The sequence below is a fragment of the Lissotriton vulgaris genome, chromosome 5 (assembly GCF_964263255.1).
Source record: "Lissotriton vulgaris chromosome 5, aLisVul1.2, whole genome shotgun sequence".
NCBI classification, from domain to species: Eukaryota; Metazoa; Chordata; class Amphibia; order Caudata; family Salamandridae; genus Lissotriton; species Lissotriton vulgaris.
The window spans coordinates 1999979701-2000002915 of record NC_141693.1 but is presented as its reverse complement, the minus strand read 5'-3'; the positions used below and the strand labels follow the sequence as shown (position 1 = coordinate 2000002915).

General features: G+C 47.0%; 1 protein-coding gene across 10 annotated transcripts in view; it reads right to left on the bottom strand.

Annotated features, from left to right (window-relative positions):
• Positions 1-23215, bottom strand: part of RAPGEF1 (Rap guanine nucleotide exchange factor 1) — a 714396-nt gene that overhangs the window by 403049 nt on the left and 288132 nt on the right. For all 10 annotated transcript variants that reach the window (XM_086924774.1, XM_086924779.1, XM_086924781.1 and 7 more), the window contains exon 8: positions 10186-10369. In XM_086924774.1, the coding sequence (XP_086780900.1) occupies positions 10186-10369 (184 nt within the window). The remainder of the gene's footprint in view (positions 1-10185; positions 10370-23215) is intronic.

The window sequence follows — 23215 nt, the reverse complement described above, 5'->3', positions numbered from 1 at the left end:
TACAGGAAAGAGCCTGGAGCTCAATCACGCGCCTAGCGGAGGAGATGGCGACCAGGAAAGCAGTCCTCAAAGTCAATAAACGAAGAGGACAGTTGTGAAGAGGCTCAAAGGGAGAGCACATCAAATAGGTAAGAAGCAGATTCAAGTCCCACTGCGGTATCACAAACGGAATAGGAGGAAAAAGGTGTGTAATGCTTTTGAGAAATCTATACACAACAGTGGACTTGAAAAGAGAGGGCTGATCAGGGAGCCTGAGAAAGGCCGAAATTGCAGAACAATAATAGTGCCCAGAGCAGAGCCCTGCTGGGCAAGAGAAAGAAGGTACAAAAGGACTTCCGAAAGAGTGGCAGAAAGGGGATCCACAGCTTTTGCTGTGCACCATGCCACAAATTTGTTCCACCTGCAGGCGTATACCGATTTATAGGAGGGACGCCTGGCTGCCAGAATGATATCACAGACTACAGGAGGCAAGTCAAAAGTAATTTATTTATTTACTGACATTTATAGAGCGCGAACGAATACCCTTGGGTGTCTCGGCACTAGACTGCAGTAATGTCTCTCCTCAGAGGTGAATTCATTCGGACTGGTATACTGTATTATTGGTTGAATAACCACGTCTTCAATCTTTTCCTAAACTGTAAGAGTGAGGGGCTGGTTTTGACGTGGTATGGCAAGGTATTCCAGATTTTGGGGGCCGCAACTAGGAAGCGGCGGTCGCCCCATGTGACTGTTCTGCTACGAGGAACCACTAGTTGATTAAGTGATGAGGATCGGAGCTTTCTGGCTGGGTTGTAAGGTATTAATTGATCTTTTAGAAAGCAAGGCCCTTGATCCTGCATTACTTTGTAGACTGTACACATTGATTTAAACTTTATCCTGTTTTGGATAGATAACCAGTGGTAGGTCCTCAGAGTATCCGAAATGGGTGCGAATTTAGGTTTTTTGGACAGCAAGCGTGCGGCCGCGTTCTGTTCCGTCTGCAGCTTTGTGACTCTAGTTTGTGCATTCAAAAAGAGTCCATTACAGTAATCTAATGAAGTTAAAACCAATGACGTGACCAGGGTCTTGGCGGCCGTGTCAAGCAGAAAAGGCAGGATTTTCCTTATCATTCTGAGTTTAAAATGGGCCGTGGACGCTACCTTATTGGCATGTGCCATAAAGTTGAGCTGGTCGTCAAAGGTAACTTCTAAATTTCTAACCTTGGAGGTAGGACAAGGTGGGGTGCCGAATGCTGATGGCCACCAAGTTGCAGGCCAGGATGGAGAGAGATTGCCGAAGATGACCACCTCCGTTTTCTCGGAATTGAGCTTCAGGCAGTTTCCTGCCATCCACTCACCGATAGCTGTCATGCCTCTTTGGAACCGTTCTGCCACCTCCTGTCCGTCACTCTTAATGGCCAGCACCAACTGCGTGTCATCTGCGTATGAGGTTAGGCTCATCCCATGTGCTTTGATGACACTAGCAAGGTCCGACACATAAATGTTAAATAGTGTCGGACTTAGGGATGAGCCTTGAGGAACCCCACACGGTAACGACAGATTGGAATGGTCCCAATGTGACCGCCTGAGTTCTGTTAGCCAAGAAGGAGGCAAGCAGGTTTCTCGCAGCGGACTGGATACCCATTTTTCCGACACGGTCGATCAATGTCTTGTGGTCACCCGTGTCGAAAGCTGCCGAGAGATCTAAAAGTACCAGCAGAGCTGTCCCTCCTTGGTCCCGGATGAGTCTGATATCATCCGCTGCTTTGATGAGCGCAGTTTCCGTCCCATGGTATTTACGGAACCCAAACTGAGTATCATCAAGCAGGTTGTTTCTCTCTATGTGTTCCGACAGCTGCTGGTTCATGGCCTTCTCCGTCACTTTGGCTAAAAAAGGGAGACTTGCTATAGGCCGGTAGTTTTTCAGATCTTGTCTGCCGAGATTAGGTTTTTTAAGCAGAGGTTTAATCAGCGTATTTTTTAAGGAGTCCGGATAAGTCCCAGAACTCAATATTGTGTTGCAGACGTGAGTGATAATAGGAATAATTGTGTCTGAAACCATGGCTAACACCGACGTGGGGCAGGGGTCCAAGGCTGAGCCTGATTTGATGGAACTCAGTATGATCTTTGTTTGATCGGTCGTTAAGGGTTTAAAACTCGTCATGGTGTTGCTCAGGACAGTCTGGGAGGAGGAGGCAAAACTGATATTTGGTTCTGAGGTAAAAGCTTGGTATATATTATTTACCTTCGCGAAGAAGAACTCAGACAAGGCATCACATAGCGTTTGAGATGGAGGGTGGTTTAAGTCCGGTATATTACCCGATAGGGTTTTGGCTATGTTGTACAGTTGTTTGCTGGAATTTTTGGCTTGTTCTATATGTAGTGAGAAAAAGTGCTTCTTTGCTGCCGTTATCATAGTTTTGTAGGTGGCTAGGGCTTCTTTATATTTGTTCTTACTTTCGCTGTCATAGGTTCGTCGCCAGTACCTTTCCCTGTTTCTCGTTAATTGTTTTTGCATTTTTAACTCTTCTGTGTACCACTGAGCAGTCGGCGTGCTCCTATTTCTTGAATGGGACTTGGTGGGTGCCAACTGCGACGTGGCATCACCCAGCCATTCATGGAATTGGTGGGTAGAAATACAGGGATCGTTAGATAGATCAGGTCTAGTGTTCTTTAAAAGTATATTTAAATTATTGTAGTTTATGTCCTTCCATGCTTTAAACGTGCCTAGCTTTGGGTAGGGGATCTTCTTCCTCAACGATTCTTTAATGGTCAGACTACTGAATATGGCCGAGGGATCAGTCCAGGTCATAGGGAGAATTTCGGTTACATGTAGGTCCTCAACGTTAGTGAACATGCCATCTAGCGTGTGTCCTGCCTGGTGGGTTGGAGCCGTGACCAATTGCCTCAGGCCTATTATTTCTAGGTCTGATGTGAGGGTAATAGTATCTTTATCATTATTTTGTTCGAGATAAAAATTAAAGTCGCCCATAACAGTGGTGGACTCATCTGTGGCTATTGATTCTGTTATGGTACTCAGATTCGTTAGGAACGCTGCTCTGGACCCAGGAGGTCGATAGAGGAGCACTCCCTTGAAGCTAAAAGAAGGTGTGAATTTTATGTTAAAATGTATAGCTTCGCATGACGTGGCAGGAATAGGTGATATGCGGGCCTCAAATTGGTCTGTTACTATGATGGCCAGGCCTCCGCCTCTGTTTCTCGCCCTATCCTGCCGATAGGCACTGTAGCCAGGTGGAACTGCCGTGACCAAGTCGGGGGCGGATGCCTCGTCCGTCCACGTTTCTGTGATATAAAGAGCATCTAAATTGTGATCGATGATTAGGTCCGCTATCTCTTGGCAGCGTTTGCCCAAGGATCGCGCGTTGATGAGGGCCATAGTGATGTGCTTCTCCTTAACATGCTTTGGGACCTGAGTGGGGGTAGTGCAGTTGTGAAAGGGAATTATGGTATCACAGTGAGAGCATTTTGCGTTGGCGCCCATAGGAGTATGCGCCAGGTCAAATTTAGTGCAGCGGGAGGCGTGGGTTGGGCGAAGCCCCAGCAAAGTACTCCGTTTGTACGGGAAGGACCGAGCAGGGGTCATGGCCCTAGGCCCGGCGCGGACGGGCGCAGACGGGCTTGCCTTTGGCGCACCTTCGGCGCGCCGCCGGCGCGCCCGCTGCGCGGACGGGAAAGCATCTCCTTATATCCGGTGTGAGGAGGGTGGGAAGCGTCCTGCATCTACAGCGCTACCCCTCCCTCACCCAAGATGGCCGAACCCTTCTCTCCAGGCGCCCCGGATGGAAATGCGCTCTGGGAGTCGGTTCGAGGGGGCAGGGGCCCGTGGTAGTTATTAATCAACTAATCTGCCAAGTACAGTTATTTTAAAAGATATTCCGACACGTGCGGCAATTTTAGTAAAATCAAATCACCAACACAGTAAAATAGAAGATAGAAAGTGCAAAGTGCAATATTTAAAATACAGAGCACAGCACCCCCGGCTTCCGCCTCAGGGGAAAGACATCAGTCGAGTCAGCGAGGCAGCGCTGCTTACCGATTTAAATCCATGGGAGGGCGGGAAGCGTCCTGCATCTACAGCGCTACCCCTCCCTCACCCAAGATGGCCGAACTCTTCTCTCCAGGCACCCCGGATGGAAATGCGCTCTGGGAGTCGGTTCGAGGGGGCAGGGGCCCGTGATAGTTATTAATCAACTAATCTGCCAAGTACAGTTATTTTAAAAGATATTCTGACACGTGCGGCAATTTTAGTAAAATCAAATCACCAACACAGTAAAATAGAAGAAAGAAAGTGCGAAGTGCAATATTTAAAATACAGAGCACAGCGCCCCCGGCTTCCGTCTCAGGGGAAAGACATCAGTCGAGTGCTGTCAACTGTTGCCGCTCAATCTCCACGCATGTAGGTGGAGGCTGGACAGGTGCGGGTGGAGGACCGCCCCCCGCTGCTGCAACAGAAGATCCTCCCGAAGAGGCAGTTGGATAGGGGGATCCACGCTCATACTGAGTAGTTCGGGATACCAAACTCTTCGAGCCCAGTCCGGAGCCACAAGAATTACTTTGGCCCAGTCGCGCCTGATCTTCTTCAGCACTCTGGGTAGAAGTGATAGGCGGAAAGGCGTACAAAAGACCGTAGCTTCACTCGTGACGAAAAGCATTGCAGAGGGAGTGCAACCTTGGAAATTCCAACAAGCAGAACCGATGACATTGCGCGTTCTCTTCAAGGCGAATAGATGTAATCAAGGCTCTTCCCACTGTTGAAAGAGACCTTGCGCCACCTCTGAGTGAAGATGCCATTCGTGATCCATCATGCACCTGTGGCTGAGTTCGTCCGCCCGGGCGTTGAAAGAACCTGCCAGGTGTTGATCCGTCAAGGAAATGCCTTGACGTTCCAGCCATGTCCAGAGACGCAGAGCCTCCTGACATAGGGTCCACGACCCCACCCCGCCTTGTTTGTTGCAATATCACATGGCGGTGGTGTTTTCTGTGAACACCTGCACGACTCTCCCTTTGACAGAGGGAAGGAATGCTTTCAGTGCAAGTAGGATCGCCCGGAGCTCCAGAAGGTTGATATGGAGCCTGGACTCCGCCGGAGACCAGAGGCCTCTGATATCCGCCCCTCCTTTGTGGCCGCCCCATCCCAGGAGGGACGCATCCGTCACCAATGTGTGCTACGGTTGGGGAAGGGAGAGGGATCTGCCGCTGACCCAGCGCTGGTTCGTGAGCCACCACTGCAACTGTTGTGCAGTGCCCTCTGAGATCTGGGCGTACTTGGACAGGTCCCCTTGATGCTGCGCCCACTGGAACTTCAGGTCCCACTGCAGAGCCCGCATATGCCATCTGGCATGATAGGTCAGCAGGATGCAGGAGGCCATGAGGTCCAGCAGCCTCAAGGTCATCCTCACTGAAACCAAGGACAAGGGCCAAAAGATCGGAATCATAGTCCGAATGTCCCGGACTCGCTGTTCGGGAGGATAAAACCGAAACTGCGCCGTGTCCAGAAATGGCCCGATGAAGAGGAGCTTCTGAGAGGGAATCAGGTGCGACTTCGGCACGTTGATGGAGAACCCCAGCAAATGCAAGAGGTTCTCCACTCTCATCAATCGACTACAACGCATCCAAAACGCCTCAGCACGACTGATCCTCGATGTACCACGACACGGCCATATCACCCCACACCTGAGAATCCTGTACTGGCTCCCCGTCAACAAGAGGATATCCTTCAAGCTCCTCATCCACGCACACAAGGCACTCCACAAGTCCGGCCCAGCCTACCTCAACAGACGCTCTCCTTCTATACACCCAACCGCCAGCTACGCTCCGCCAACCTCTCACTTGCCACCGTCCCGCGCATCCGAAGAACAACCACCGGCGGGAGATCCTTCTCCTACCTCGCCTCCAAGACATGGAACACCCTCCCACTGAGCCTACGACAGATCCAATACCTGCTGACCTTCAGGAGGATACTGAAGACATGGCTGTTTGATCAGTAGCGGCCTCCTCCCCCACCCAGCACCTTGAGACCCTCGCGGGTATGTAGTGAGCTTAGCAAATGACTGATTGATTGATTGGCCGTAGTCTGGAGGTGGGAGACAACTGCCTGGGGCTAGCCTGCCTTCAACAATCAGTCGTCGAGATAGGGGGAAGACTGAAACCCCTGATCTGCGCTGATGAGCTGCGACCACCGTCATCACTTTCGTGACCACCCGAGGGGCGCTGGTAAGGCCAAAAGGGAGCACGGTGAACTGAAAGTGCTCGTGACCTACCGTGAACTGCAGGTAACGCTGGTGGGCCGGCAGGACAGGGATATGAAAATATGCGTCCTGCAAGTCCAATGCTACCACCCAGTCTTGCGGGTCGAGGGCAGAGAAGACCTGAGCAAGTGTGAGCACCTTGAACGTCTCCTTCCGGAGAAAGCAATTGACATTCCGAAGGTCTAAGATAGGACGCAGGCCCTTGTCCTTCTTTGGAACCAAGAAGTTGTGGGAGTAGCAACCACAACCTACTTCTGGCGTCGGAACGCGCTCAATGGCCCCCTTGGCCAAGAGGGCTGCAACTTCCTGTTGGAGAAGTGCCAAGTGATCCCCTGACATGCAGTGGTACTGAGGTGGCATGGCTGGATGGTTAATCTCGAAAGGGAGGGAGTAGCCCCGTCGGACTATCTGCAGAACCCACCTGTCTGAAGTGATGGTGCGTCAGTGAGGGAGGTGATGGCGAATCCTGCCACCCACTGGCATGTGGTGGCCTGAAACACCGGACTAGGAAGGTTTTGAGGCAGTGGCAGCAGGGGAGGTGGTGGACTGACCCGCCCGCTGGCCCCGCATTCCACCTCTGTGGGTCACACATCCACGGCTGCGCTGAGACTGTTGCTGCCCAGGCCTGTGGTTCTGGAACACCCTTCCTTGGCCACGAAAAGAGTGAAAAGCAGAAGAGGAAGGAGTGCTGGTGGGCAAAAGGCCTAAGGACTTGGCCGTAGCCCGCGAGTGCTTAAAACGCTGAAACGCACTGTCTGCCTCGTCACCAAGAAGGCTAATGCCATCAAAGGGTATGTCCATCAGAGTGTTCTGGACATCCCAAGAAAAAACAGTCGTCCTCAGCCAGGCGTGGCACCTCTGTCGTGGAAACCACACTGCCCAGCGAGTCTGCGGTGTTAAGGCCACAACGAATCGTAAACTTGGCTGCGTCTCTTCCCTCAGCAATAGCTTGTGAGAGCACCGTCTGGGCCTCTCCCGGACACTGAGGCAGCACCTGCGCAACCGTGTCCCATACAGAATGGGAATAACGGTCCAAGAGGTATGCAGTGTTCACAGACCCTAGGCCTGAACTGACGGAAGTAAAAATGTTCTTCCCATGTTGTTCCAGTTTCTTGGAATCCCTATCCGGAAGTGCGGAAGGGAATGCGCTGGGGGACGCAGAAGCTTGGACAACCAAGCTCTCCGGGGTAGGGTTTTGGGAGAGGAACATGGGGTCGTCCATGGCCAGGCGATGGCGTCCGGCCACGTTCTTATCCACAGGAACCCCTGTGTTGGGCTTGGACCAGGTGCCCAAAAGAACGTCCGAAAGTGTCATTAAAGGGCAGCAGCGGCTCCGTAGAGGAAGATGCCGGCTGAAGCACTTCTATCAGGAGGTTAGTCCTGACGGTAACTGTAGTGTGCTCAAGGTGGAGAGCTTCGGCCGCCCCACGCAACACTACAGAATATGTACCACCCTCCTCCATAGCCACCGTAGGAGGAGAGAGTGTGCCAGGTTCTGGAGTAAAATCCAGGGCACCTGCATCCTCCAATTCCTCTTCCCAGTCCGGGTCTAACTCACAGTGGGCTGCGAGAGGGTCCTCAGACTCCTCCCGGTCCTCCCCTTCCTCCACAACCTGCCGGGCAGGGGGAAAAGAAGGACGTGGATGGAGAAAGGGATAGAAATTACCCATCGGCGTTGGAATCGATCGAAGCTGGGGACGGCGTAGGTCGGGGAGCCGCCCAGCGGAAGTGGCGCCGTCGAGGTCGGTCGTACTAGGCCAACCGACATCGGCTGGGATCTATGCATGGATCCATGGGGGTCTTTCGCCGTCGAGACCGGAGTCGTCGCCGATGTCAGGCCAGAGCCGCCGACATAGAAGAGCGAGGGCCCCCCGAAGGCGTGGCGAAAGGGCCCGATGGCCCAAAGACGCTTGCCATGGGTAACAGGAACTCCTGCAGCTTGGCCGAAGTCCACAATGGACCTGGAAAGGGCGGTTAGGCCATCGGCAACTGCGTAGGCTTCACCGAAAGCGACAGGCTAGGGGAAGGCGAAGCGCAACGTTGATTCTTCGACTTCTTGAACTTCGCCTTACCTGACTCGGAGAGTGCGAAGACTTTGTCGAACGATGGTTATTGCGGCTCCATGACCTGTCCCTCGACCTCCCATGGGACCGGGACCTTGAAAGGCGCGGAGCCGACTTCTGGGCCTCCAGCAACTTCCGGGACAGCTCCCGCAAAGTTTTCGGAGCCAGGGCCCAGCATTCTGGGCACGACTCGGAGTCAGGAGTCGTGGTTATGCCCCAGACAGTAGACACACGGTGCGGATCCGTCACCCACATTGTGCGGGGAAAAGCAGCGCAAGATTTAAAACCGGGCATCCCTACACACCAGGAGTCAAAGACTCAAAAAAAAAAAAAGACAAAAGTCCAAAAAACTCAGTTAAAATATGACTGGGGGTACCGCTCTCTCCGGGTCTGCGCTTGCTGGCGCAGAAAAAGAAAGAACTGACCTCAGCACGCGTGGGCGCGTCTAAGTAGCTCCAGCTACGTCATCTCGGTGACTACGATGCCAGCGACGTATGCGGAGCCGCACAACGATGCCTACTGACGCGCAGGAGTACTGCTGACAGAAACTTTCCGGATCCAGCCTGATACCTGGGGGTAATTGTAAGGTAAGAAATCTATCTCTAACATGTTTCTTTCAGATATTGTGCAGAGATAAAGCAGTCAGGTGACAATTCCCGAGTAGCAGAATAATTGCAATAAGCATACACACGTCAGACTAGCCATTCTCCCCCTGTAGTGAATACGTGGACTGCTCTGGCACAGTGATTGATCACAGGCTGACTTATGTATGGCTATTGTAATTATTCCGCTACTCACTACAATGAGCAGTATAGGCCTTCACTGTGCTATGGTAGTATCTCGCTACAATGGGAGAGTAGTTGGTACACACAAACAGTATACAGCGTGAGCAGTATAGGCTTTCACTGTGCTATGGTAGTATCTCGCTACAATGGGAGAGTAGTTGGTACACACAAACAGTATACAGCGTGAGCAGTATAGGCCTTCACTGTGCTATGGTAGTGTATCACTACAATGGGAGAGTATCTGGTACACACAAACAGTATACAGTGTGAGCAGTACAGGACTTCACTGCGCTATGGTAGTATCCCAGCCAAACACAAGAATCTGGCAATCATCATTACATTTGAACAGAATAAAACATTGAGATTTTTCTGCAAGGCTGTACATAAAGCAACAGCTTCATTCTCCGAAGAGACACACACGAAGGACCTTCTTAAAGGTATGGCATACTATATGCGTCTTCATTTCAGTTAGGATCTCCCCCTGATTTAAAACATGCAATGCAACATTCCTTGGCGAAGCCATGAACAAGGGTTGCAGCAAACAAAGCTAGAGAGAAGAGGAGTAACACCAGAACCAAGCGGAGACACCAGCACAGGGGAGCGCCCATCCACTGAGCGGAGACAGCAGGCTTAGGTGAGCGCCCATTCACTGAGCTGAGACACCAGGCACAGGGGAGCGCCCATCCACTGAGCTGAGACAGCAGGCACAAGGGAGCGCCCATTCGCTGTGCTGAGACAGCAGGCACCGGGAGCGCCCATCCGCTGAGCTGAGACACCAGGCACAGGGGATCGCCCATCCACCAAGTTGAGACAGCAGGCACAGGGGAGCGCCCATCCACTGGGCTGAGACACCATGCACAGGGGAGCGCCCATCCACTGAGCTGAGACACCAGGCACAGGGGAGCGCCCACAGGCACAGGGGAGCGCCCATCCACTGAGCTGAGACACCAGGTACATGGGAGCGCCAATCCACTGGGCAGGAGGACATGAAATGTTCACTTGCTGAAGATGGGGCGGCACCAAGAGGCTGGACCTCCAGGGATGACGAGGGACACAGACTGGGGCTGGCAGCCCCTGGCCGGATACTCACCGAGGGTCTCGCAGCTTGTATTGCGAGAGCACTGCCCGCTGTCTCGGTCCAGCGAGGACAGCTGCTCATCAGATTTGCTGAGTTTGCCTATGCTGCTGCACGGGGACAGTCGGGGGGACTCTCCCCCGTATGAGTGGCTGCCCCCCGAGAGCCGTCGTGGTGTGTAGCAGTCCACGTCAAAATCCTGGGACAAGAAGAACAAGAAGTCAGTGAGAAACAAGGAAGCAGAATAGACTGTGCAGCTGGAAGCGCTTTTGACGGAATGGCTGCATAGAGCTAATGGGGATGCTTAGCTGTGCATACAAAGAAGCCATTAATTAAATGGGGTAACCCAAAAGGTCTAGGACCTGGGTATCAAACAGTATTATAAAACAATGGTCCAAAGATTATTACTTCCCAGTATCGCGAATAGTCAGTACTTCATGAATTAACTTTTTAGAGTATTGGAGCCTACTCAATCAATAAATGCAACAATTTCACAAAACGCAACAGCAAAACATATAATCAAAGGCAATTTATTAATTTCTAACCACATTATTGAAAAATGTAAAAAACTAACTAACAGTACCTAAGGGTCATATTGGTTGCCCCGAGGGGAGCGTGCAAATTAGAAAGATGTGATTCAGATAGTGTTGGGTGTTGAAGAAAGGAAAAGAATAGCAGAAATTGGTGACATAAAAGAGCCTTGTTTGTTATATTGCACAAAGGATCAACAAGCATCCATGTTATAAGACCTGGCCTTAAATCAATTCATCCATAGTATTAATACATTTGGAAACCTATATATTTGGTAGAATTAATGCACAAAGGAGGTTGTAACATGTAGGTCCAGAAGATATCTAGTTCACACTGGAATCGGATAATGTCTCCATCAATTTCCTCGACATCCAGATTAAGGCAGAGGCTGGCATTTTATACACGAGTCTGTACAGAAAGACCAGTGAAAGGAATACACTCCTAAGATATATGAGTCATCATCCCCGTAACCTCCGAGATAATTTGCCATTTGGCCAATTTCTGAGGTTACGGAGGAACTGTACGAAAAAGGAGGATTACTTTGAAGAATCTTCTCTTTTGATTGGCAGGTTAGCTGAACGGGGCTATCCATTTCGACTCTTAAAAAAGGCACGTCCCCTTGGGAGAATTGTTAATATTCATACCTGCATGGAGGATCCTATAATACCTTACTCTACAACGTATCATTGTGCCCGCAATTTTGAATGTTTTGTAAATATCCGGGCTTTAGTAGTACCTTATGGATTGTGCAGAGTTATATACATCTTCTTAATTCCTTATAGAAGATTACCAATGTCCATCTGCTATAACCGTTATTACGATTTGAGAGTTGAGCGCTGATCATTGAGTGATATCATATGCAATTGTTTGGCTCCATTTGGGAATAGCCGGCCGTTTCCCTATCCCATTGGCGTTGGGCCAAATAATCTTTTACATCATATTGGGAGACAATCATTATACCCATCTTAATTTTTAGTATAGAGTCACAATTCTACTAATACCATCTTTTTACTTATTCAAGAGGGCTATTTCTTGATTTAGCAAGAACCGGTCAGCTTCCCAATCTAAAACGGCGCTGTGTCGAGTACTCTTACACGTCGCAATGGGAGATTGTTACATGTATCTCGACCCTTTAGAAAAAAGTCATAATCTCTGTTACCATCAGGAGGTGTTTCAATTTTTAAACACCAGCCCCTCACAAATGTTATACATTCAAGAAGGACACAACAGGTTAGTCCCCTTTCTATGTTTGTCCAGAAACAGACGAACGGTTCCGCATTACAGGCTGTTCGCGTACCAGCTAGGACGCGAGACATTGATTGAATTGCTGGAAGGCTGCATGAGCTAAGTAAGCTCTCTTGCTAACTGTATGGTGGGTTAGGGGCACAACTTTTCGTGTCAGAATCTCGAGGCCAATACTATAATCAATCCACGTTTTTTGTTATAGCGGTCCGATTTGGAGAGGACCTCTGAGGCACGATGCTAATTTAGCATCAATACGCCGTTTACAGCTGAAGGGACATGCATAATTAATTCATCCCTCGCAACTGATTGAACAGGTAATACCACTCAAGATACTCTTGTTTTTCTTTGGTGAACCCCCATTGAATTAGTTTACAGTAGGTCTTCTATTCAATTTGTAAGGATCCCACGGAATATTATAGAAGAATCCCAGAGTGATCCCTCCTTGTGGGCGACACCATCACGTAAGAGATAAGGTACTTCTAGTTTCATTCATCTCCAACTCTCAGGTTACTAGACTTGTTTTTATTTGTTTCAGGTCCTCAAAAACTTTATTGTTTTTTAGGAGGAGGACTCATTAAGTGACCAAGAAAAAGGAATAAATACATTAGAATCACCCCCGTCGCCAGGGTAAGCCACCGACACCGGGCACTTTTCTATTCAGCACATAATTGTTTTTCATTAGCAACAGCTCTCTTAGACTTATTTTCTTGTCTTATAGGGTCATTCACAAAGTTAAGGTGGCCCAAATTTAGTCCTGATGAAGACTCGCATGGCCCAGGCTTAATTCACCGTCAGGCCCGAAGTCGAGTCGAAACCCTTTTGTTTCTTGATCTGGACTTACATGTTACAACCTCCTTTGTGCATTAATTCTACCAAATATATAGGTTTCCAAATGTATTAATACTATGGATGAATTGATTTAAGGACAGGTCTTATAACATGGATGATTGTTGATCCTTTGTGCAATACAACAAACAAAGCTCTTTTATGTCACCAATTTCTGTTATTCTTTTCCTTTCTTCAACACCCAACACTATCTGAATCACATCTTTCTAATTTGCACGCTCCCCTCGGGGCAACCAATATGACCCTTATGCAATGTTAGTTAGTTTTTTTACATTTTTCAATAATGTGGCGATAAATGAATGAATTGCCTTTGATTATATGTTTTGCTGTTGCGTTTTGTGAAATTGTTGCATTTATTGATTCAGAGTAGACTCCAATACTCTAAAAAGTTAATTCATGAAGTACTGACTATTTGCGATACTGGGAAGTAATAGTCTGTGGACCATTGTTTTATAATACTGTGCATACAAAGAATGCACACGAACATGCAATTTCAGAAAGCAGTTAAGTTCATGGATAAAATGTAATCTCAAATGTTTGTTTTTATCACTCTTTTTATTCAACAAAACTTAACTTGAATCCATTCACTTATGAGAAAGTGACCTAGACTCATAAAATTAGCTATGTGTTTCAGAACAAAAACACTTGAAAACGTAAAAGGACTTGCAAAAACTTTAAATCCCAAAACCACATTAATTACAAATTGTTCCGAGTTCATTCTCAATGCTTCACTTGTTATTTAAAAACAGCAATAATAAAGTTATATCAAAGGCGCACCTCAAATATGATATAACTGGCCAGCTTTGTTCAAAATCATTATTGCCTCCACATCGTTTCTCTCATCTTTAAGCCTTTACTTAGTGCACACATCATATACAGATCCTCTCCTCAAGCATATCAGTGTTACACATTTTTTTTGTACGATCATTAACATGTAACACAATCGTATCTCCTTTATTCGGGATAAATTGTTATAAGCCTACCCCTGTCTTCCTTTGTTAGAAACATTTTTTTCAAACACCATGCCTATTAATGATGGAACTAGTTCACATTAAGACTTCCATTGGTTCCTGTTGTGTCCATTTGTAGCATAATTCACCGCTAGCGGCAGTATTAATGTTGCTTGTTTAATATAGGTTTGTTTTTTTAGTCCCGGTTTCCCCATTCGAAGGTCTCCACAGAGACATTTCGAGCTGTTGATACAAAAGGTAGAACTTCACAACCTCCCCTATGTGGGTTTGTCATAGTACATACCTGAGTTTATAGTTACTGGCAACCCAAAACAGGGAATGTACTTGATAGTGTCTAGTAGGCGGGCGTATAACACATTTGACTGGTGTATAAGATGTAATTAAGTGTTATTTTAAATTTGTGTTATGCTGACATTCATATAAAGTGGTTCATAGTTGAACATATTTAGGCTGTGGGGTTTTAGGTTTAAACCTATTTTAACTGATAAAACCCCACTGAAAGAAAAATAGCCCTCACAGGTGAAAACATATAAACACTGAAAAAACACCTGCACAACCACAAACTAAATGCCATTCAAAGAAAGGAAAAAGAAAGTGAAAGAGTCATTTTGTTCTTACTGAAGGAGTCAATAAAATGTAACTTTGCTTTACAAGCTAGCAGTAAGAAAGACTGGCTAACAATATTCTGCTTGAGTTTTGTTCTTTAATGATGCCACAAAAATATTGTTTTTTCTTCCTTTTACTTTTTTCAGTTTTATGGCCTTTGGTCTAAAGATGCAGGGTTTAGTTTTACGTTTAGTTTAATTATTATATAATCTGTAGAGAATCAGGACATATCAAACTCACATTTGATATTTTGGCTGCATTTGATTCTTTCACTGGTAGGTAAAATGGCTAGTTTCATAAAAATCTTTCCTAATATGTGTCATCACATTTGCCCACAGAGAATGGGTAAAAACCCTTAATATATCAGACCATAGTTTCTAGTGGGTCAGTATTGATAGTAGGGTAATTGCCAACACCTCAGGCTTTAAACATTAAATGCAAGTGACAAGTATATATATCACTAAGCATCTGGGATAGTGGTGAAAACGTGACACCAGACTTCTGGAAAATATGTAACACAGTGTCACTTGTTATGCTCTGCAAAAAAGGATCTTTCCAAGTTCAACAAAGATTGGAGTGATATTGTCTGTATTTGTAGTGATTCCGCTACGTAAATAAAAAATGTGTGTGATGACTTGTCAAAATTGATACCCGAGCTGAAGTGATTCCCTGTAGGAGATCCTTGCCACTTCTTAGATGGTATGCTGAAAGCATCTTTACAATCTTCAGAGTTAATGAGGGATGCTATTGACTTTTTAGTCCATTCTGGTGCACTGTTTTCTTATGACCAGGAACTAAAATGCAAATATTTATCATTTCGTGCTTTATGTGGCATCAAAGAAAGAGTCATCACAAATGTGCCCCTTAGCTGACGGTTCTCAGCCCAAGTGGCTATGAATGCTGAGAGGGCCTTTTCTCAGAAGTTTACATGAGAAGGAAAGCGCAAGCGCACATGACCAAAGACTCATTGAAGAAGTATTGTATGGTGTGCTACAATAAGATTAATTTGCAAAAATCTCTTTGGACCTCATATACACTATACGTACACTGTCTATATACCATGTTCTTTCAGTGCAAAAAGCAAGCAATGATGAAAGCAAAACGTTCCATAAACACCGGAAAAACACTTTTTCTGTTGTTTTTAGTGGCGTGAAAATGTGTAACCACTGATAACTGATTTTTAAGATATTGAAAACACTGAAAAAACCCCACCAGAATTTACCAAAAATAGAAACTGAAAACAGGACAGCCTAAACATATTGCAGGACTCTCCAACTGCCCTTATCCTCCAGTTTTTAAAATGAGCATTCTTAGCAGATCATTTTTACCCAAACACGGTTCCTACTGTAGTATTTCATGATTTTGTGAATCGAATATGCTACTTACCAGTATGCATCTGTTCTTGGCATGTAGAGCTGCTGACATTCATATCTGTGCATAGATCGCCGCCTAGTGTTGGGTCCGGATGATTGCACATTGTTGTCCTGGAACAGTCTTCAAAGTATCACGAGATAGGAGGCTCCTCCCCTGGACTACAGTGCGCATGGGCATCCACTCCATCCTCAGATTGTTTTTCGCCATTGTGGCAAAGATGGAGTGTAACACCGTAAGTGATGACCATGCTAAGAGTAATTCTGAGTGCTGCAGCCGCTACAGGCGCCGGGGAGGAGGGCGGGCGATATGAATGTCAGCAGCCTTACATGCCAAGAACAGATGCATACTGGTAAGTAGCATATTCGGTTCGAGGCATGTGGGCTGCTGAATTCATATCTGTGCATAGAATACATAGCAGTCCCTCCATTAGCGGTGGCCGCCTGTGCCAGCTGCAGCAGTTTGAAAAAGTGTTTTTAGAACAGCCTGCCCTACAGCTGCCTGCTGTTTGGAGTGCACATCTACGCAGTAGCGTTTTCTAAATGTGTGTGTGGTAGACCATGTGGCTGCTCTACATATGTCTTCTAAAGGAATATTTCCAAGGAAAGCCATGGAGAACCCCAACTTTCGCGTGGAGTGGGCCCTTGGGGGAACCGTTTATGTGCGCTTGGCCTTTTGATAGCAAATCTGAATGCACTTAACGATCCACCTGGCTATACCGGCTTTGGAAATGGGGTTGCCTTTGTGCTGTGGCGAAAAGGCAACAAACAGTTGATTTGTTTTCCGAAAATCTTTGGTCCTATCTATGTAGTACATTAGAGCTCTTTTGACGTCTAGTGTGTGGAGCATTCTCTCTGCCACTAACTCAGGATTCTGGAAGAACACTGGCAGTTCTATAGTTTGATTGATATGGAACTGTGAAACCACTTTAGGCAGAAACTTAGGGTTAGTACGGAGTACCACCCTGTTGGAGTGAATCTGTATGAATGGCTCCTGGATAGTTAGTGGCTGAAGTTCACTAACTCGTCGTAGCGATGTGATTGCTATTAGGAAAGCCACTTTCCACGTCAAGAATTGAATCTCGCATGAGTGTAAAGGCTCTAAAGGTGGACCCATCAGTCTGGTGAGGACCACATTTAGGTTCCATTCAGGAGCTGGTGGGTGTCGGGGAGGAATAACTCGTTTGAGTCCCTCCAGAAAGGCTTTAATGACAGGCACTCTGAAAAGCAAGAGATGCTGCCTGTTTTGGAGATAAGCTGCTATTGTGGACAAATGTATATGAATGGAAGCATAGGCCAGATTGCATTTGTATAGATGTAACAAATAACAAATGATGTTGTGAGTAGATGCATCTAGCGGGTTGATGTTGTGGTCGGCACAATAAATGACAAACCGCTTCCATTTTGCCGCATAACATGCTCTGGTGGTGGGCTTTCTTGCCTCCCTTATGATATCCATACAGTCAGGAGGCAAGTTGAGGTAGCCAAATTCTAAGACCTCAGGAGCCAGATCGCCAGGTTGAGCTGTTGCGGATGTGGATGCTGAATGTCGCCATGGCTCTGCGTCAAAAGCCTGGGTGTGAGGTGCAGCCTTTGATGCGGAACCACGCATAGTTCTAGAAACGTGGTGTACCATGGTTGGCGTGACCACGTCGGAGCAACTACGATGAGTGTCATCGAGTGTTGCTTCAGCTTGCGTGCCACCAGCGGTATTAGAGGTGCTGGGGGAAAAGCGTACGCAAATATGCCTGACCAGTTCATCCATATCGCATTGCCCTGCGACTGTGGGTGTGGGAACCTGGCGGCAAAGCTTTGGCATTTGGCGTTTTCCTTTGTGGCGAACAGGTCTATCTCTGGATGACCCCACTGCTGGAAGTACAGCTGGAATACTGATGGATGTATCTCCCACTCGTGCATTTGGTGGCTGTACCTGCTGAGCAGGTCCGCCATCTGATTGTCCTTGCCCGGGAGGTGCTCCGCCATGAGGAAGATGTTCCTCTGAATGGCCCACTTTCACATGCTCTGAGCCAGATGAGACAACTGTGGAGAGTGTGTACCTCCCTGCTTCTGTATGTAGTACAGGGCCGTCATGTTGTCCGTCCGGATCAACACAACCTTGTTGCACAGATGTACTTTGAATGCTTTCATCGTCATGAAGATAGCCATCAGTTCTAGAAGGTTGATGTGCATCTTCCTCTGCTGCGCTGTCCATAGTCCCTGCACTGTGTAGTGGAGTACATGAGCTCCCCATCCCCGGAGAGATGCATCTGTCGTCAGAATAATATGTGGCACAGGCTCCTGGAACGGTCGGCCCATGCAAAGGATTTGTGGATTCCACCAATGCAGAGAGTTGTATGTACGACCGGTCACCAACACTAGGTCTTTCAACTGTCCGTGAGCCTGATTCCACTGACGTGCTAAGCACTCCTGAAGCGGACGCATGTGTAGTCTCGCGTGCGGGACTATGAAGATGCAGGAGGCCATCATGCCTATCAACTGCATGAACACCCGTGCCGGAAGCGAGTGTTGTGGCTTGAATTGTCGTATCAGCAATTGCATGCTGTTGATCCTCACTGAATTTGGCTGTGCTCTGGCTGCCAGAGTATCTATTGGCGTGCCCAGATACTGCCGTACGTGGGCGGGCTGAAGGTGGGACTTTGGATAATTCAGTGAAAACCCCAGATCGTAAAGAAGGTGAATGGTGTGGGACATGTGGGCGGCACACTGCTGAGCCGACTTTGCCTGGATAAGCCAGTCGTCCAGATAAGGGTAGACGTGAACTTTCTGTCTCCGTAGGTGTGCAGCCACTGTCGCCAGGCACTTGGTAAACACCCTGGGTGCCGTCGTCACTCCGAAAGGGAGGACCTTGAACTGATAATGCTGATCCTGAATGGTGAACCTGAGGTATTTTCTGTGTGACGGGTGTAGCGGAATATGGAAATATGCATCCTTCAGATCTAATGTTGCGAGGAAATCTCCCTGACTGAGTAACGGTAGAACCTGCTGTAATGTGAGCATGTGAAAGTGTTCTGATAGAATGTACTGGTTTAGGGGCCTGAGGTCCAGTATGGGTCTGAGGGACCCGTCCTTTTTTGGGATCAAGAAGTACAGCAAGTACACCCCTGTACCTTTTTCTTCCACAGGCACAAGCTCTATGGCTGCTTTTTGCAGCATGACGACTACCTCCTGCTGCAATAATTGCAAATGCTCTGTGGACATAGGACGGTGTCTTGGGGGTATGTTAGGTGGAGTGGATGTTAACTCCAGACAATAACCGTACTGGATAAGTTGCCTCACCCACCTGTCTGTAGTGATGGATTTCCAGACAGGCAGGAACTGTTGTAGTCTCCCCCCGACCGGAGTGGAATGGTCGGGGTGCAGTGACAAGACGTCACTGTTTGTTAGTGGAGAATGATGGGGAGCTGTTGTTACCACGACCTCTGCCTTTGGTGCTGTTTCCACGATAGCCACCTCTACTCTGTTTGGTGTAGGTGGTCTGCGTGCCTCCTTTACTGTATTGCGTCTGCTGGGACAGCTGGCCTCTGGAAGCTCCTCTATTGTTGGAGCGACGAAAGGAACCACCCCTGAACTGCTGCGACTGTAGAGCCCCCATAGACTTTGCAGTCTCAGTGTCCTTTTTGATTTTTTCCAAGGTGGTGTCCACCTCTGGGCCAAATAAGTGATAAGGGTTAACAGGCTGATTTAGTATGGTGGTTTGTATCTCGGGCTTGAAACCGGAGATTCTCAGCCAGGCATGTCGCCGTAACATCACACTTGTGTTAATTGCCCTGGCCGCGGTGTCTGCTGCGTCCAGCGCACACTTGATCGATGCGTTTGATATAAGCTTCCCTTCCTGTATTAGCATCTCTGCTGCCTCCTTATATTCATCTGGCAAGTGTTGTAACAGGGTTTCAAGTGTATCGTAATGAGCCCTGTCATATCTGGCTAAGAGTGCCTGTGTGTTGGAGATGCGCCAGATATTGGCCGCTTGAGCTGCCACCCTTTTCCCTGATGCTTCTAGCACTTTAGATTCTTTGTCAGGGGGAGGAGCATCACCCGTTGTTTGCGAGTTCGCCCTCTTCTGAGCATTGGAAACAACCAGAGAGTCCAACGGCAACTGTCCCTTGATATAGGTAGGGTCCCCAGGTGCCGGTTTGTATTTTATCTCAATTCTGGGGTTTATCACCCTTGCCCTTGTGGTCTCCTTAAAAATGTCTCCAGCATGTTTTAGGACACCCTTCAGCATTGGTAGAGTCTTGACAGTTCTCTCTGAGGTTGAGAAGGTGTCAAACAAAAAAATCCTTTTCAATAGGGTCAGCAGGGAGCTGGACATCATGATTTTTGGCAGCCCTTTCAATAAGTGCATTAAACGCTGCCGTGTCTTCAGTAGGCGAGGTTTTCACAGCATAGACATGACTGTCCGGGGCCATAATTTAAAGTGAGACAACGGTTTGAGGTTACGAACTATTTGGGGGGGCTCACTGACCCTTTGGTCCATTGATCCTTCCTATGGAGTACTTTCATTCATATTTTAAATCCCCTTTAGCTATTTAGCATATTTTAAGCACTCTTTTGACACTCCACTTCCCAGAGTTAGTGGTATCATCCTTATAGGGTTATATGGATGGTGATAACTTTAGTGTTTATCTGCTGACACTATTTTGCCACAGTTTGGAGCACTCTGGACAAACGATTGGACTTATACCTATCATTGATTACGTGTTTGTCTTTTATGTTTGTCTGTGTTTCTTTCCTTTACAGGTGCAGAAACACTCCTAAATCAGGAGTGATGGGAACGGGCTATTAGCTCTCCCCCCCTTTCTCTTTTTGCACTTTATCACTATTTTTACTTTTTCACTTTCACGTCCCCAGGTTAGGGTGGACGATTAGAGAGTCCATACCGCCGGGGTTCACACTAGTCCTGATGAATGCCTAGGTAAATTAAGACCACTTAAAAGGCTGAAACATGTTGACTGACTTAACTTGATTTCTGAATTAAACCAAACCATTACTTTTGGCTGTAAATTCAGACACATATAACTATTTTTAACCATGTCATAGAGATCTACTAATAAACATTTTTTTGAGATACTCTTTAGACACTTTTATAGATATTCCTCACTGCACGCCCTATCACACAACCAGCTCCGCAGTCTTCTGGCGTTGTAGCACACCAAAGAGGCACGCGGCCTCTGAGGTGGGGCCCTATGATGAAGCATGACACTGACTAGGTCGGTGTGTGAGGGCTCTCCTATTCATCCAAATTGGGTGTGTAAATTCGTTCTTAACATGGCTCCGTCTCTGTGGCTTCTGAGACACATGTAACCTCTCTTCTTTTGTTTATATTTAGCTAGAGATTCCTCATCTTTTAAATATTCTCCAAACATCAGACTGGATCTGGAAACTTTTTCACAGTACCTCTGTGTGCCAGCTTGATGCTGTTCCGGTCTGGACGTGACATGCAGGGCCTATATATGTGGCACTCCAGAGGACTGAAGTGCTTTCCTTTTGACTCTGTTCGGGCCCCTTGACATAGAGCTCCAAAAGCAAACCTATAGACTAGTGTTCAGATTCTTAAACTTGTGATCTTATAAATGGGTAGAGTTCAATCAAAGAGGTAGGGCGGGTCAGTGAGAAATCTGCAGCTAGATAGAGTCTCTACTAGAACGAGCGTTACCGAAGGTAGGTAATTCTTTTGATAGAAACTTCTAGCCACAGATTCCTCATCTAGATACTAATTGATACCAAAGCAGTACCTAATTGGAGTTGGGCTGTGAATTCACTCAAACCAGAAAGTCCTGCAGACCGAGCAGGCAAACTGGCCTTCTCTACGTACTTTGCTGTCCAGGCAATAGTGCTTCATGAACGTATGGAGGAACGTCCCCCTAGTTACCTGGAATACGTATAGAGAACAGTGATCCCAAGACAATAGATATCACAATCAATGTGCGAATACACCAAATGATCAATTTATTCAATTATTTATATCAAAAATTAAAAACGATGAGATTGCGTAGTGTGTGGTGAGAAATACGCTTAGTGCTCTCATACAAGTGATACCCTAGTGTGACAATACGTGATCAAGAGTGTGTATCAAGTATGAACAGCAACAACTTTGATTGTTATGTACAATCAATTTGGGTCCGTAGAACTAGTTGACCATGTTTTGTTCCTTCAGACAGATAGAAGGATCACCATCAGGACTCTAAGAATACATGAGCCCAATACAAATAGAGGACTAAAAGAGAGTACAACAAATATAGTGTTAGAGTAGAGAAGGCCACAGTATGGGATTCCAAAGTCTACAATGAGTGGATACTTACTGGGCACTAGTCAAACATTGCTGAATGCCCAAATGGGCTCAATACTACATCTATAGATTCAAAATACACAAGACATCAGCCAAAATGGTGGGAAAAAGGGAGGTGGAAGGGAGACATAGTGAATGAGATTAAAGTAAATCTCAATAGCGTCAAAATTACCTATGCAAGGATTGTGTAGATGCTCAAAGTCAGTAAACATTACCGTTGTAGTTTGGATGGGGTCCAGGGGATCTAAAGTGTGGTGCCAGAAAGTAATGTCAGTATAAAAAGAACATTGGTCAGTACAGACATTATGTAGGAATGAATACCCTTTCATAATGGCACATACCTGGTAATGTGAGCGGGGCAGAGTGGGCCGCGTCTACAATGTACAAGTGCCTCCAGAGGAGTACCGCAAGATCTTTCTGGACAACAGACAATATAGCTTGAAAGGAGAACTGAGTGAAGATAGCTGGATGTGCTCCAGAAGATGGCTACTTATCCTGGGTAACAGAAATGAAGGAAGGACTGTCCTAAATATGGACACCTAGGTCATAAAGATAGAAGGACAGCCCACAGTATACAAAAGGAGATTGTGTGTCTAGTGGCTGCCATCTTGGAAAAGTGGCTGAAAGGAAGGAAGATAATTGGACACCATACAGATAAATGGAGAAAGAAAAAGGTATTATGAAAAATAAAAGATAGAAGAATCACAAATGTCAGGAAAGAAAAATGCTACTTACCAGTATGCATCTGTTCTTGGCATGTAGAGCTGCAGATTATTACACTGTGCATTAGATCGCCACCTGGTGTTGGGCTCGGATGATTGCATGTTTTTGTCGTCTTGAAAGAAGTCTTTTGTAGTCACGAGATAGGTGTCTGCTCCCTTGGACGATAGTGCGCTTGGGCATCGGCTTCATTCTTAGATTGTTTTTCGCCATGACGGGAAATGATGGAGTTAGTAGAAGTAAAGAGAAAGATGTCCATGCGTGTGCATCTAAGTAAGATGAAAACTGGAACAGATACAGGTCCCGGGGAGGCGGGACGGCGTGTAGTAATCTGCAGCTCTACATGCCAAGAACAGATGCATACTGGTAAGTAGCATTTTCCGTTCGAGGCATATGAGCTGCAGATACTACACTGTGCATCAATTGTGCAGCAGTGTCTCCCCTAG